Here is a 17,254-nt window from a genome sequence, read left to right as displayed (position 1 = left end):
TGAGAGGGGGGAGGGTCAGAAGGAGAAGCAGACTCCCTGCTGAGCAGGGAGCCTGATGCGGGACTCGATCCCGGGACTCCAGGATCATGACCTGAGCCGAAGGCAATCGCTTAACCAACTTAGCCACCCACGTGCCCCCCCCTTTTTTTTTTTTTAAAGTAAGCTCTATGCCCAACGTGGGGCATGAACCTGCGACCCCGAGATCAAGGGGTCACACACTCCACCGACTGAGCCAGCCAGGCGCCCCGTACTGCAAATAGTTTGAGTTATTTTTTATTTAAACTTACCACTCTATAATGTGGGATAAATAGAAAACTATAAATATGTAAAGAATAAGGATTTTGAAAGTGTTTAATGAAAACTTTTCTGAAAAGGAAGGCCTTCAGAGAGGCTCTCTTTCCTACACAAAATGAAATGGCCACATCATTTTAAGGCCACTGCCATTACTGCCAAGTGAATTTGTGTGGGGTAGTGGGAAAGGCCTGTGCTTGGGGCGCTGACAGATTTCAGTTCAAATCACAGCTATTGTATTGATGCACTGGTTGGCTGGGGTCTGGCTTCTTATCCTTTCTGAGCCTCATCAGTGAAACAGAGATGAAAATCTTTGCCTTCGGGGCTCTGAGAATTAAGAGACATGATATAGGTAAAGCTCAGAGCCCAGGGTCTGGGATCCAGGAACACTCAATAAACGTGAATTTCATTTTCCTGATTAAAAAACAACAGGTCACCACTGTCTGAAGTTCATCCGGCTGCATGATACCACTGAGTCATCAATATTCGATGTTGCCCGGGAACGTAGGCTCTAGAAAAGGAAAAGCTAGTTGCCATTGGCTGGGTCCTTTAAGAGGCAGCGTGTCTCTACTTAATTTTGATAACATAACAAGGAGGTCCCCAAGTTGTCTCCATTTTCCAGAGGAAGAAAGTGGGGCTCAGGGGCATTAGGCTACCTGCCCAAGGTCATACAGCTCCATTGCCCTTGCTCTTGACCTCTATGCCATTCCACCCCACAGCAGAAACAGTAAACTGAAAGTTGACTTTGGAGGGCAATGTGCATCATATTAGGAACTGCAAATCATGATTACATTTCACACAGGAAATACCCCACTCTCTAAAGCACAGACCATGTAGCTGGAGGGGGTACCGCAGTGCGGACTCTCAGGAGCAATGCTAAAGACAGCCTCCCTTCTCCCTTCTGCTCCCTCCCCATAGGGTCCTCTCATGGCACCCAGTCTATACTGGTTCAGAGTCTGTACCTGCCCAGAGTGGACCTGGTACCAATCATTCAAATGCCCACAGCGGGTGCCTAGATCCCAAAATGTCACACGAAGAGTTAGAAATGATAGGGACAATCAGGGTTTCATAGAAAGAGAGCAAGAGAGCAAGAGCAGTGAAAAGGCAGATGGCCTATATAGTTTTAGGTTATTTTAACTGGAAAAAAAAAAAAAAAAAGACCAGCCGACCAGGGAGGCCTGTGATGGCGTAGGTTCTAGAATCACTGTCTGGGTTTGGAGCCTAGCTCTGGGGTTGACTGTGGGCAAGTTGCATCACTTTTCCTCTATAAAATGAGGTAACGATGGTCATCTCCAAGTATTGGGATGATGGGTTATTAATTTCTTTTATGTGCGCCTGTATTTTCCCAAACCTCTCATGCATTTGTGTTACTCTTGAGAAGAAAAGAAATATATAATACATATTAAACTTCCCAAGCACATGGTAATGATGTCACCCAGGAGAAACAGGAAAGCTATGTGATTTACCCATCCCTTCCAGTGTGTAGGCCTTCCTCTAATACTCCACGCTGGAAACAGCCACCCCAGGCGCAGTGAGTCCAGGCTTGCTTTTTCTCAAACCTTCCTGACACCAAAAGAGGACCATGCACACTGGGCGTGAGGAGCCCTTGAGCAGAAAAAGTAGATAGAGAGGGGTTGTCAACAAAGCTGTAATTCAGTAGTGTAGGTGTGCTGTCTACAGCTTTAATAGCAAAGTTTGCCATCATTTGTCTAACCCCTAAGGAAGAATTCATGAAATGCATGGGTGCATTGTCTTTCGGACAACATCAGTCCCTATCGGTACAGGTTCACAATCCCTTACCCAAAGCCTTTGGGCCAGATGTAGTTTGGGAATAAAAAAAATTTGAATTTTAATAAGGCAATAGGGTACACACACTGCGTATCATGCACCACCCCCGGTAGGGTCTTCTGGGGCGGTGCCCTGCGCCAGGGTCCGTGCATATTTTCAAGAAACAAAACAAAGACTATTCTTGGCCTCCCATCAGCTCAGCTCAGGCATTGCCACTAAATGAGTTTGAAAAACACTTCAGCTTTCTGAGCCTTCCCAAGCTTCAGTTTTGGGATTTCAGAATTGCAGATAATGGATGGGAGACCACCATCTCAATCTTTTGGGTCATTACTTTTATGAGTCTACCCTAACTTTGATAAATTACAGGTATGGACTCAAAAAATAAACCTGAATATTCAAGCAGGATAAAACCCATGGTTGTTCATATTCTCAGGTATCTGCCCAAGTCCAAAGCATATGAATACAGTCAACATATATCAAGGCAAGTGAAAAGCCAGAAGATAATAAGTCAGACAAATAACTTAATCACCAAATATTTACGGCACACTTAAAATTTACTAGAAATACAGACTCCAAGTCCAATAAGTTCAACTCAGCACTTTTACTTCCTATGCAATATGCTCTTTAATGAATAGCTCTATGAGGAACCACGATTATCAATCTGTTTCTTAGGACAAACAAAATCAATAACACGCTCACCCCAGGAAGAGTGGAATTACAGGGGTGAGCCAGAAATCACAGAGTGGTTTATTTAACCTTGGCAAAGGAAAGGCCCTTGCAGGCCCTTCTGAATGGTTTTAAGGCTTGTTCCTTCTCAGAGCAGAAGTCAGCCAGACACTGTGGCATAAGGGTTCTCCCAAGAATCTCAGGGCGAGCGGTTGTGTCCAGCCATGACCTTTTCTGTGTCTCCACCCACTCACCTACCTCCTCTAACTCTGCTTTCTGCAAAAATCCCATTTTCTATAACTAAACCACTCTCCACTCCAGCAACTGAAGCATGGAATCCTGTGACTACTCTTGAAGATCTACAAAAATTAAATAAAGTTTGCCTCAGTCTTGGGCAACAATCTAATATTTTAGAAAGCACTTTCATCTAGGTTCACAGTTTGCTAAATATAAAAATTATGATTCAACAGGAAATTGGGTAAGTCAAGCAGAAATTTCAGCATGTTTTTGACGATTTTGCTGTCTCAGTGGTTATAGTTTTTAACCACAGCTTTGAGTTCTGGACACAAAAACTTGACACAATGTTTATTGGCTGATGTTTTTAGCAAGTAAATGTAAAATCCTTAGCAACAATGCTGATGCGGAAATCAGTCTAAGATTTTCCTGAGTGTTACAGAAATTCCTATTGGCCACAAAAGTCATTTTATTGATAAAGAATTAGTTTTGAAAGTGATAAAATATTTTTTGAACCTGATATTAGTTTGGTTTTATAAAATTTCACGTGCAAAAAAAAAAAAAAAGTGAAAAATATAACAAACACCTGTGTGCCCACAAATAGTTTGGTCAAATACTAATGGTATTTTTATCCTCCCCTTTATTTCAAAAAAATAAACATTACAGATAGAGTTGCCTCTTCTTATCTGTCTCCCCTCCTCCCTCTCCCTCCAAGGGTTACCACCATTGTAAATCAGGTGGTTATTTTTATCATGTTGGACTTTGCATGTCACCACATAGATCTGTATCCATAAACAACGTACGTCATTGTTTTTGCAACTTAATGCTTTCATGTAATATTATGTTTGTACTCATTTCAGTCAATATCATAAGTGTGACTGCTATATTTCATTGTGTGAATACACTTTGCATCATTTCTAGCCTGTGATTTATATTGTTGTATATTTTTTCTCAAACCGATTAAAGCCCCTAAAGGCTGTCTTCATACAGTTACTATAGTTTCACTTAAGTGAGCAATGATTTTGAACTCTGGTTTTGCACTCAAGAATTATGTTGATGTCAAGCTTTGCAATTTTCCAAATACTTTTACAAAATAATTTCTTGCACGCTCACTAAGACTATAATCTACAGATGTCTGAGGCCCTAGAGCTGGGTAATAGTAAGAATTTTAAGACTGTTGTGAAAATAATAAAAATTTCTAAAAACAAATGTTGACGTGCAGCCAAGTTGGATGAAGTTACTGGAGTTTTCAAACAGTGAGCCAACATGAGACATCTTCAGTGGAAATGTGAGATGCTTAAGATGAAGAAGTTCTGGAGACCTCTCAGCATACGAGCACCTCACCTGCTCTGGTTTCAGGTCTGCTCAGGTCTGAGCTGTTGAAACATGATGAGGCTCTTGAACACCTCTTCCCCTGGTCCCTAGGAGGAAGACGAATACACACAACGCTCAGAGCAAAAACCAAAGCATTTCTCTTTCTCTAAGTATAGAGCTGGCTATATGCAGGTTGTGAAGAAAGCATAGAGGATTGTTTATAAGACGGGGTCTGGTGTTCTATAGTCCTTTAATCAACATCGGATTTCCAGCTTAGATTTATCTATCAAAAAACAAGACAGAGCTGCTTCACAGTATTAAATACAGTTACTAGAAACAACAACAACAACAACAAATCCCAAGTTTACTTTGCAAATCAAAAAAAGGAGAAAAAAAAAAAACTGATGAAGGATATATACCACAAGAGGTCACTGTGACAATAAGAAAGAACTCAGGTCTGAGGGACTCAAAAAAGACCAGTGTTTAGAAGCTGGAAGGGACCCTTGCTCTCTGTCTCCCTGCGCACAAGGAAATTGTTCTCAAATTGGTCAGCTGTGCCCCAGGTCACAAAGCAGGGTCAGATCTGGAGACCCGCTCTCACAATTTCCGATTCACGGCTCTTTCTATTTCATCACAGAGTGTCCTGTTTCCACTTTAAATAATTCATTAAATTCATATTCTTTGAAAAATGCTTTATTTTTTGAAATAATTTAAATGTGAAAAAACGGAAGGTGAATTCAGGCAGCCCCCAGATGACAAATATTTTGTGTTCCAAATAAAAGAGTAGCGGTTGGCCAATAGTAGGATTATATTGCCAGGTTTGTCTGGGGTTTGTTTTGTTTTGTTTTGTTTTAAGGCTATATTTAATGTAGAGACCATCCAGGAAGGATACAATTTTTCTTTAGCTAAGCTGACACTTAAAAGTACTCACTTTTAAATATCTGTACACAATTCCAAGGTAAAAAACACTGAGTGCAAGTTTTACAACAATTTTTTTTGGGGGGGTCATCAAATAAAAGATTTGCTACAAAAAATCACAAAGAACGCATACACATGTGGCCAGGGTCACTCACAAACACCCAGATGTGTGCCTATGCAGTAAGATCCCCAGTAAATGTTCAGTGCTCTATCCTGGCCCTTGGCTTTTACTGCTGCCCAAGGATTAGCTTCTCCAAACACCATTTTTCCCATAAACAGGCCCCTTTTTTAAACACTTGATTTAACACTTTTTATCATTTAGTAGAGAAAAGACCAAGCTAATCTTTCCCAAAATGTGTAATTATTTCATACCCTGAAACAATTGCTTTATTTTTATACAGCATAAAAACATAGATCTGGTAGCAAGAGGTCCCTGGCCAATCAAAGAAAGAGTATGGGGATGGGATCTTCTGTGTCAACACTCTCAGAGTTGAGATTCAAATGGAACAGACCTACTCTACCCTATGAGAAGGGAAAATACCGAAAGTTTGACAGGATGTGAAGCCAAGGAAGTTCTCGTACTTATCACTCTTAGAAATAACAAGAAAGTCTGAGAACAATAGAGGCAGGGTCTTCTTGTCATTATTGTCCTCAATAACTATTGAAACTGAGGAAAATAGTTTTCAACTAATGGCTTTCTAAAGTCACTGGTCCACACTCTCTGAGTCATGGCCGCTGATGAGGTTGCCTCCCTACATACCACATTTGTGTATCCCCACGTACGGGTGTGGGGTGGGGGGAAGAAGGGTCCCTCTTCTTAGTGTATACCAAAGCTCAACAGTGCTGGGTCCTGCTGGTTCTCAAGAAGAGCACAGGATTGGGATTTACTAATACTCCCTATGATCATCATTGTACAGTGGTTGAGCTTGCAGACTCTGAACCCAAACTACCAGGTCCTGGGTCCAACATTTATCAGCTACATAGACTTGGGCAACTCACTTAAGCATTTGGCCTTGGTTTTCTTTTTTTTTGAATTTTTTTTTTTTATTCTTATGTTAATCCCCATACATTACATCATTAGTTCTAGATGAAGTGTTCCATGATTCATTGTTCGTGCACAACACCCAGTGCTCCATGCAGAACGTGCCCTCCTCAACACCCACCACCAGGCCAACCCATCCTCCCACCCCCCTCCCCTTGGCCTTGGTTTTCTTATCTTGACATGAGGGCAATGCCTCTCCTTAGTACAGTGACTGGTACATTTGAAGAACTTAATAATCAATATTGGTTTTCTCTTTTGTTCTGAATCAATAAGCACCTGTCTGACTAGTCCAATGCTGGATGTTATTGTGATAAAGAACATATAAAGCGTTGCCCTGAAGAAGTCTAAAATCTACTTTGAGGAACTAAGCAACTTTTTTTTTAAATGGAAAATTCCAAGGAAGTCTCTAATCAAGTGTTAGATTGTGAAAGCCAGCAGGTTACAAGAACTAGAGGGATGCTGGGAAGGAAGTGATGAGTGAGAGGGAGAAGTGGGCCACAAAGTAGTCTTAAAAGCATAAAAGTGGAACCAGCAAGTGATAACACTACTCTCAGGAGGGGAGGAACATGAGTGAAGGTAAAGAGGAACATGAGCAGCCTGGGACTCAGGGCAGGGGATAATTGTACAGGGCCAGCAAGGTAGGAATAGGAGGTTTCTGCTGGGACACATGGGAACAGCTGCCTGAAACTCTGGGGAGAGGCGATGGCCCTGGTCTGATGGGCATAGGTTCTAACACGGGAAGTAATGGGCTCTGGAGTTGTGACAAGAGCATTTAGGAGACTTGGAGACAGGTAACAAGAACTAATTCTTTGGGGGTGCCAGTAGGACTGGAGAAAAAGGAACAAATTGAAGAGATCCTGCAAATGAAAAGTTGACAGGATTGGTGGTTGATTTCAGGCAGAAGAAAGAGCAGAAGGCAAGCCTGGAGGAACAGGATAGCAGGTTACCATCAACAGAAATGGGAAGGTTAGGGAGTAGAACAGTTTGAGGACTGAAACACATGTGAGGTTTGCCATATTGAGTTTCGGATGAAAAATGGAGGATCAGCAAAGGAGATGTGGAAATCAGGGAAAGAGCACTTTTAAAGATCCAAGTGGCACACAGGGACTAGAGTGATCAGGTTTGTGGCTCGAAGACCAGAATCTCAGGACCAAGCCTTGTCAGATACTCGTGTAAAGGATAGAAAAGAGGAAAAGGAGTCCAAAGGAAAAGGAGAAATAAAATATGTTCTCATGCAGCCCAAGCATTCTGAGAAGGCAAGCATGATTAACAGGTCAAAGATGAACACTGAGGAAGAACTGTCCCGTCTGACCAGGGTAAGCCGAACAGGATTTCTGGGGAGCAGGGCAGCTAAAGTCCCACAACCAGAGTGAGGTGGGGAGAGAGACATCAAGAAAAGAAAATCCCCTCTCTGCCCAAGAAGAGACTAGATGGGCTTATAGTTAATGGAGATCTGTTCTCCTGTAATTTCCACTCCACGAAACTTCTCAGTTCTTAATGTACTAATTGAAGCCACATGAAACAGAGCTTTATCCTTCTTCCTCTCAATAATTCTCCATATACTTAAAAATGTGGTGTTCGCCACTTAACGTCCTCTCCTGGGGTTTAAATCCCATGGTCTTATTAGCTACATTATCAGCTAATTATGATCACATTTATTAGCTGTGTGACTTCATGTCTGCTTTTCACCTAAGCTTTGGTTTCCTCATCTATACCTGAGGGGGTGGTAAATACTAGTAACCCTCTATATAAGGTTGTTGTGAGGATCAAACGATGAAATGTGTAAGTACCTTAGTAAGTACCCAGTGAGTGTTTACTATCGTTGCGACTGCCATCACTGATGTCACTGACAAACTTCTCCAGTCCCTTTAGCTCCTCCTTAGAGGACGTGGTTTCAAATCTCCTTGCCAGCCTATTCAGTTACTCTGAGTGAGTGTCACTTGGTCTGGATCCGTATTAAAGTCTGGAACCCAGCACTGAGCTAAAGGTATGGCCTGAGGAACAATGAAGAGAGATTCTAAATAATGTAGCCTAAGACTATATTAGTGGTTTTGGTGGTCACAGCACAGAGTTAGTCGATTCTTGGTTTTTCTTACAAATGCAGCTAAGGCAAATTTCCCCCATCCCCGGTGGACTCATTAAATTTCACAGTGTTATATTTGGCAAAGGGTTCCTGTCTATCAGATGTGTCTAGATCTTGATTCAGTCATACAATATAATTCTTCTTCCCAGCTTCCTGTTCCAAGTTGTCAAAGACCATAATTAATTTTTGTGCAATGATTTTTGATGTCCAACAATAAAACCATTCCAGAAATTATTCTTTAAAGCTCTTTTGTGAACTTCTTCTTAGAGGCAGAATAACACCATTTAATTAGTTAGGGTATCTTCATCTACATATAACAACAACAACAAAAAAACTAATCCTAACACACTTAACCAGTAAATAGAATGTATTGGCTCATATAACCTAAAAGCCGAACACTAGGGTGGGTTTTAGGTGTGTGTGATCACGGCGTTGGCTCCATTTTTCTGCGCTTCTCTCAGTTCTGCCCTTCCTTCGGTTCCATCTGTAACCAGGTGGGAGTGCTAAAGACAGCAAGATGGCTGTGGCATTCCCAGGCCCCTGATCTACTGCCAACATGCTTCAGAGCAAAAGCAAGTTCTTCTCTTCCCAATCACTGACAGGAGTACTACATTTCACTGAATAACCAGAACCAAGCTCTCTAGCCAAGGCAATGCCATACGCAGACTGACGGAGTTACTAGTGCTCATCCACCATTCAGTCACATTGGCAACATCTACTTCTGGACCATATATACATGGAAGAAATAAAGTATATTTCTTTAAAAATATTCTAAAATGCAGATTTTCCTATTATTTAGACAGTTTTCCCAATTATTATGATTAAGTCAGAGGTCAGCAAACTTTTTCTTAAAAAGCCAGACAATATATGTTTTACATTTTGCAGGCCAAATGGCAAAATAGAAGCTACCATATAGGTACTTTTGTAACCATTTAAATGTAATGACTTAAAAAGATGTAATCCATTCTTGGCACAAGGGCTGTAAAACAAAACGAAACAAAACAGGTGGCTGGCCAGGTTTGGCTCCTGGGCTATAGTTTGTTGACTCCTGCTTTAAAGCAGTAACTATAAAGACATGAAGAAAGATTTGGAATTGAGGTGAAAAAAAGCAATAAATTTATTTCCACTTGGAAAAAAAATTACATGTAAGAAAATGGGAAAGGAAATCTTAAAGGTAGATTTAAAATTTTAAACACATTTAAATTTTAAATGTGCTCATTATCATAAGCATATGATAAAAAGAAAATTTTAGCAAATTGCGGGCTAAACTTTCCCTTTCCCTAAGAAGACACTTCATTTTCAGATTTAGACTCAAGTTGTATAGATTCCAGTCAGGAAGTAAATATTGTGGGCTTTGCAGCCATACAGTCTCTATAGCTCCTCGGCTCTGCTGCTGTAATGTGCCTGCAGCCACAGACAAGAGCTGAATGAATGTGTCTGTGTTCCAATAAAACTTTATTTACAAAAACAGGTACTAGGCTGGATTTGGCCCATGGGTCTTAGGTTGCTTACCCCTGCTTCATAGTCTCTTAGATACTTCGCCTGCAGTTTGAGAAGGCCACCACCAAGGACTGGGGCGGGAGAGAGGGGAGGTCCCTTAATCATGTCTTCATGGCCTGAAGCACCAGATATATAGTTTCCAGACATATTAGCATTAAGAACATTAGCATTCTGTCTTAATAACTAAGGTTAAAGATAGAATTCTACCTACACAGTTACATACAAGCACAATGAAATTAGAGAATAGGATTTTAAAGTAAGGTTCATAAGGTCAAAATTTTAAGTCCACCAAGGTATCTATAGCATTGGGTTGTGGCCCAAGATTTTAAAAATACATATTTAAAAATTACACATATAATCTTAGTATCCTTTTCAGTAATCACGAAGTGGTTATTATTCAAGCTCTACTTGTATAGACCTGATTAGACATGGCTTTGCAGCGAACCATGTTAGCTTTACTTAGTTGAGCTCAAACTCCCTTGGCTTCGAGTACAAGCCCACGGGTTCATGCTTCCCTTAACTTCCACAGCCCCGCAGCTTCAAGGCCCTTCGTGTGAAAAGCCCTGTAACTTCCTGCTGCGGCAGTGACGAGGACTTCTCATTGGGGAGAGGGGCTGACACTGCCCCCTTCCCCAGCGTGTTATACCCAGCTTCTGTCTTCTGCTTTCCTCCCTGCGGTCCTGATGGGGTGCTGACACATGGCCATCTTCCACCGGAACTGCTACAACCTCTGCTTTCCAACCATCTCCTCTGTCCCAGGCTCTCCCTTCTCCCGGCCCTTCACTCTGCCGCCAGAGTCAGTCTCCAGCTAGAAACTTCCCAGTGGCTCCCTGCAGCCTACAGCCTCAGGACCCATGCTCCTGCCGCACCAGCCCATTTGCCTTTCTTCAAACCTACTGCCACCAGATCAAATACCCCTCTGCTTCTGCTGCTCCTTTAGCAAAGAACACCATGTCCCACCCCTACTGAAAATCAGCCTCCAGAGGCATCCCAAACCCACGTACCCCAGGGAACATCCCCGATCATCAGGTCAGAATGAGGTGCTCTCACACCTAAATACCAGGGTAAGTGCTTTCATTCTCCCAGCATTGGAGTTAATCACTGAACAATGCTTTTCAAACTTTCCTGTGCATTCAAATCACCTGGCTATCTTATAAAAATGCAGATTCAGATCCAGTAGGTCTGGGATGGGGCCTGAGATTCTGCATTTGTAGCAAGCTCCCAGGTGATGCTGATGCAGCTCTTGCAGAGACCACACCTGAGCAGTAAGCCCGCTGTCGTGTAAGCACCTCATGGGCAGAGTCCATTTCTGTCTCCCACCTACCCCCTGCCCTGACCCCTCAGCATAGGGCTTTGCTTGCTTACCAAGAAATGCTTATTAAATGGAAATGGTCGAATAAGGTGGGATTCTGCAAAACCATTCTGGCCGGTGCTTTGTCTTTTCCGAATGGAAACGGTTTCTCAGCCACATCACCCTTAATTTCTTAAAATAATGACTTCATTATTTTTGAAAAAATGACATATTTATTAATTTTTAAGGCCAGACAATATAAGAAAGTACAAAGAAGATTTTTTTAAAAAATCATCCAGGATCCCACCACCCAGAAATAAATATTAATATACAGTAAACATAATTCCAGACATATTTTGCACATATTCAGATGAAAATAGAAAAGAAAGAACAGAAGAGTGATTTGGAGGGAGGGCAGGTAAAGGATACATATATAAATAGGATCATACCATATATGTCACTGTAATTTTAAAGCATTAAGTATAAATTTTACTTGAATTTAACAGAGAAACAGAAATTGAGATGAAACTGAAGGAATTGTAGAACTTCAGATGAATGAGTCTTCCCAAGAGATATTAGTTTCTAAAAGATCTCTCTGAAGTTAAAAAAAAAAAAATAATGAAAAACATTAGAATGCTGAAATACTCTTTTTTAAATTTATATTTCAATTTCAGACTGTAGCTACTAACAAATCTATTCCCTCTTATCAAGTGAATAATTGGCTCTCACACTTCCTCCCAAGTACCAGTTTGGGTTATTTATATTACTATTACATCATTAAGGTTTCTGTTCCATAACCATCGTTTTCAGAGTTTTAATTCACTATGAAAATAAAGTTGATACTCACCAGGAATGCCTCCTCATTTCTGAATTTTGACACATCATTTTGATGTCAAAGAGCTTTCTGGGGACGCCTGGGTGGCTCAGTTGGTTAAGCATCCGACTCCTGGTTTCGGCTCAGGTCATGACCTCAGGGTCATGAGATGAGCCCCGTGTGGGCTCTGCACTCAGCGCAGTCTCCCTTCCTCTGCTTCTCTCCCTGCTCTCTCTCTCTTTCTGTCAAATACATACATACACACATACAATCTTTTTTTTTAAAAAAAAAAGTTTTCTAGAAAGTGCATGTGTTATATAGTCCCCAAGTTCATCCACATCTGGAAATGTCTATCCGTTGCCTTTTTACTGAAGAACAACTTGGCTGGCAATCCTTCTTATACTTAGGACTTCACAGACATTATTCTACTGTATTCTGACACTGAGAGGTGCTCTAATAAAGCCAGAGGCAGCCTGCCTTTTTCTCCTTTTATGTGACTTGCTTATTCAGCCTGGATGGCCATAGGCTACCGTCTTCCATTTATCCACTCCATCAACAATTACTAATTGAGTGTGTACTATGTCCTGGGTAGTGTTCTAGTGCTGAACATGGTTGGAAGTATCTTAGTGTGGAGTAGTCCATGTAAAACTTCGTTGATGTGTCCACTGAGCTTCAGAATCAAATTTTTACTTCAGAAAGTCGTCTCTTCCATTGTCAGTTGGTTCTTGTGAATATCAAATGAGTTAACACATGTAAATCACTTGGAAGAGTGCAAGGCACTTAGTTGTTGAAAGTTGTTGAAAGTAAGCTAGTACTAGGAAGGGGTGGGGGGAGAGGAGGAAGACTCTCTCCTTCGGGAATACAAGTGCCATGCCTCCTGTATCTATCTCAGTTGCTTTCATCATTTTCATATCTTCGCATTCATTTCTTTTTGTAGGATTGCTTCCAGCCTGTACACCATGTCTCATTACATTTTTGACCTTTTTATTCTCACTTTATTTCTAATATGACTTTCCTCTCCGTGTTTATACATTTTTCTTTCATTTCTTGAGAACTGCAAACATATTTTTCATCTCTTTAGGGGGCTTAGAATCTCTAATTTGAATTCTTATAACCCACCCAGAGTCCTGGGATCGAGTCCCACATCGGGCTCCTGGCTCAGCGGGGAGCCTGCTTCTCCCTCTGACCCTCTCCTCTCTCATGCTGTTTCTCTCTCGCTTGCTCTCTAATAAATAAATAAATAAAATCTTTAAAAAAAAATTAAAAAAATTTAAAAAAAAATGAATTCTTATAACCCAAAGAAGAGCTCCTTTTTTTTTTTTTAATTTTTGACACGATGGAAAATGGTTTTAATACTTGTTTTTAGAGGGCAATTCCTTTTGTAATCCATATTCTTCATCTGTCTTTTGTTATGTTTTTTACGTATCTGTGCCCGAGTTCTATGTTAATTCTTGTCCTCCTATTTATTTATCTTTAAACAGAGCCATTTATTTATTGAAGAATGAATAGGGATCCACAGAGGGGGAGAATCAGGGTGTTCTGTAGCTTCAACTTGAATCAGCTTTCTTGAACATCCATTCACCAAGTCTGTTATTTTTCTTGACCTGAAGTGTGTGGCCGCTTGGTCTGTGTGTGGCATGTTACTGTGACTCACAGAAAAGGCCCGTTCCATGATAGGCTCCTGGAGTTCTAACCTAGCAAACCCCCTCCCCCGCCAACACATGCACGCACGCACACACACACGCGTGCACCAGTTGGCCTACAGGAAATGAGGAGATCATCGCCCTCAGCTCCATCCCCCTGTCCTTTCATCATCTGGATCCTGAATGAGGGCTTTACAGGGGCATCTCCATGTTTTCCATGGCTGGCCCACACCCTTAAGTCTCATTTCTTGAATTAAAGACTATTGGATGTATACCTTTCTGAACTGAGAGACTCACTCTTTGTGAAATCTGTTTCTTACTCTAGGTCTGAGGAGGTCAGTGTCTGCTCTCAAATTACCCCTTGTTTTCATCTATATTTCACAGAGTCTGGCAGGTTAACTAGACTCCTGGTTGCACTATTCCAAGTGACAAAAACCTAATCTGAAATACTACATGCTGTCCCTGTCAAAATAAAGAAAGGAAAGAAAAGAGAGGAAAGAAGAGGGAGAAAGAAAGAAAGAAAGAGAGAGAGAGAGAAAGAAAGAAAGAAAGAAAGAAAGAAAGAAAGAAAGAAAGAAAGAAAAGAAAAGAAAAGAAAAGAAAGAAAGAAAGAAAGAAAGAAAGAAAGAAAGAAAGAAAGAAAGAAAGAAAGGAAGGAAGGAAGGAAGGAACATACTGGGTTCACAAAACAGAGAAGTCTAACAATGTGGATATGGATCATCCTTGAACTTGGTCACTATCTCCATTTCCTTAGCTCTGTTTATACATCACTTCCCAACCCCACCCTTCCCCAGAGTCACCCTCCACAAGGCAACGAAATGGCCACTGTTGGCTCTAAGACCACATCATCTTTACAGCTTATGAACTTGAAAGAACACTTTCCTCAAAGGCTTTGGCAAAAGGCCCAGAGAGGAATGCAGCTGGCCTGTTTTGGATCCTGTGCCCACCTCTGAACCAACTGCTGTGGCTGGTGGATTGGAGAACTCGGAAGGCCAGTCTGGGGCCACATAATCACCCCTGGACCCCCAGGAAGGTGGGCAGGGAAGATAGAGTCAGCCCTTCTCTAAACATGGACTGAGCATGATGCAAGATGGCTTGGTCTCCAAAGGCAAGTATGCTAGGTAGACAAAAAAATCAAGCCCACACTGCAGTGTAAAGTTTACTCCATGTTTTGTTGTTTCAGGCTAGAACCAGTTTTCTGCTTCATTGATGGTATTTATTTCTGTGTTTTTCATTCTTTGCTGCTTTTGTTCAGTTTCTACAGAATGCCTTTGCTTTACCATCTTTAACCAGAAGCCCTCTTTTCTTTTTTTTGATTCCAAAAATACTATTGGCCCTTGACAGTTTACAGATAAGGCTTTCAAGCCTTATTAATCATTCCACAACCCACAGTGAAGGCTGGGGGGAGAGGGGAGTGAAGGAGCACAGTTATTTCCATTTTACAGATTAGAAAACTGAGCGCCTGAAAGTGGTAAGAGACTTGCCAAAGAGCATACAGATAAGTCAAATGGCTGAGAGAGAACCAAACCTAAATCCAAGGATCATGGTTCCCAGCAAAGAGTTCTTGGGCTTTCCTCCTGAAGGTCACATTTCCAAACCATAATAGTTCGAACCATATTTACATAGAAAGCCTAAAAGGTTTTTAAGCAGGTATACGAAGGGGTTCATCAGGTTGGACCACTGGATGGATGAGTGCATAGATGGATGGAGATATACATACATTCCTATTTTAATGGAAGCTTTATTATTTTTCAATCCACATGGCAACACAAAGTAAGAGAAAATGGAGTGTCGCTAAGGGGCAGGCCTGCCGAAGCTTAGATGGGCCCTTAACTGGATACACAGAGACTGCTGGAGTTGCAACGCTGTTTGAAGAGGACAGTTGGATGAGTCCTTCAGAGTATGTTCTCTCTGGGAAAGTTAGATCTCGTTTATGATGACAGCTTGCTTAGCAAATCCTTTTTCCACCACGACCAGCATAAAGTGAAACCACACTCCATCCCAGGTCTGACTTATCCATACTCTAAATTAAGGGGGTACAAATCAAAGCTATTTCCCTGGAATAGACTGCTCCTTTTCCCCAGCCCAGAAGCAGGCAGCGTGAAGGTGGCCACTCCCCTCCCATCAAGCAAGCAGTAAGGACCCTGCGCGGGAGGCAGGTCCTCACTTCCTCTGTTCCCTTTCTGAGACCTGCTTGTGCTCCTTCTAGAGCCAGTGTCCTCTCAAGCCTCTTTCTTTTCTAGTTTTTGCATTCCTTTCCTTCCCTTCTGCCAGCCAGTCTCACTGACAAGAGTCTTCATTTACCACATTAGGGTTTAAAGATGGAAAAATGTTAATTAAGTAAGGCTTTAGCATCAAAACTGGGAATACTCCACTGCATAGCAAAGATCATTTCTTGGAATTCTTCACTTAAATGTTTACGAGAAACAATTATCAAGTGTCTCAGATTGAGTCACAAATATAATTAATGAAAGAATTGCTAATAGTTTCCATTTTCTGGTTTGTTTTAATCCTACCGTATCAACTGTTTTTTTGGCGCCACATCAACAAAACCCCATCCATGATTCAAGGAGGTAAAGATTCCTAAAGCAGAAACGTTATTGGAAGTTAAACTCACCAGGGTGCATTACAAGCCCGACTCAGAGGCAGTCATTACACGACACAAAAGCTGTCCTCACCAAACAAAAGGAAAACAGTTAGTGCTGCCGACGCCTCATAATTTTGGCCGGTCAGGAAGAGGTGCTTCCAGTTCCTAATTGATTTCTCCTTTGCTGTTGGTGGGATAAAATATGCAACTGAAAATGCCTTTGCTGTCCCCAACTGAGGAAGACATAATGAACTCTGGCTTGCCAGATTATTCTGCAACATCTGAAGGTTTGCAAATAATAATAATAATAATAAAATAAAATAAAACAACAGCTCTTGTCTGGTTTTTCCTAGTCAACTTTAATTACTGTAAGGATGGGTGCAGCAAGATAAATGTTTCCTTTTCACTCCAGTGCTGAAGAAACACAAGCTCTCCTGCCGTCTTTTATGTTTAAGCTCAGAGGTCTGCAGCCTATTCTTACTCACCAACTGGAAAAGATCGGTTGCAGTAGCCAGTTTGATGTTTTGTGCTCAGCTCCCAAAGTCCCAATTTGAAGTCATTCTCTTCCACTTAAGGAGACATTTCATTTTTCCCTTAATTTAAAAAATGTTCTGAATGCAAAGCAGCATTACCAGGGCTACTAGGTTGCCTAATATAAATTCTGCATGCACGACACTCTTCGGGCTCTGTCAGCCGACAAGGTCAGTTCAGCTAAACTAACCAGCTGCCAAGCAGCCAGTTCCAGGAAAAGTTTTAAGCACGCTGCGTGTGTACGAGCCAAAGTTAGACCCAAAATCTAAAGTGAGGGCAACAAGTCCTCTGTCTTAAAGCGGCCGGTGGAATTTAATCTTGTTAAGCAAATTTGAACCGGGCAGTTGTCCACAATGACCCAATGGAAAGTCATAGAAAAATATCTTTAACTGAATGACCCAGTCCAGTCCAAGACCTCCTGCCTATCTTAGCATCATTATTGGCCGGGGCTGGGGAACAGAGGCTGCTCTCCCCACTCCATCCCCCACCCCAGTCCCCAGTCCCCAGTCATTAGAGACTTCTTTAGGAAAACATGGGGGTGAGAATTCACAT

At 41.5% G+C, this 17,254-nt stretch overlaps 1 protein-coding gene across 1 annotated transcript in view; it reads right to left on the bottom strand.

The window, feature by feature from the left end:
• Positions 1-17,254, bottom strand: part of ARMC2 (armadillo repeat containing 2) — a 104,272-nt gene that overhangs the window by 60,147 nt on the left and 26,871 nt on the right. The window contains exon 6 of the mRNA XM_081828760.1: positions 4,324-4,400. Coding sequence (XP_081684886.1) covers positions 4,324-4,400 — 77 coding nt within the window. The remainder of the gene's footprint in view (positions 1-4,323; positions 4,401-17,254) is intronic.

Source organism: Leptonychotes weddellii, chromosome 8 (genome assembly GCF_054177405.1).
Source record: "Leptonychotes weddellii isolate Sample4059 chromosome 8, ASM5417740v2, whole genome shotgun sequence".
NCBI classification, from domain to species: Eukaryota; Metazoa; Chordata; class Mammalia; order Carnivora; family Phocidae; genus Leptonychotes; species Leptonychotes weddellii.
Note: the sequence above shows the minus strand (reverse complement) of the source record. Positions and strands in the feature narration are given on the sequence as shown.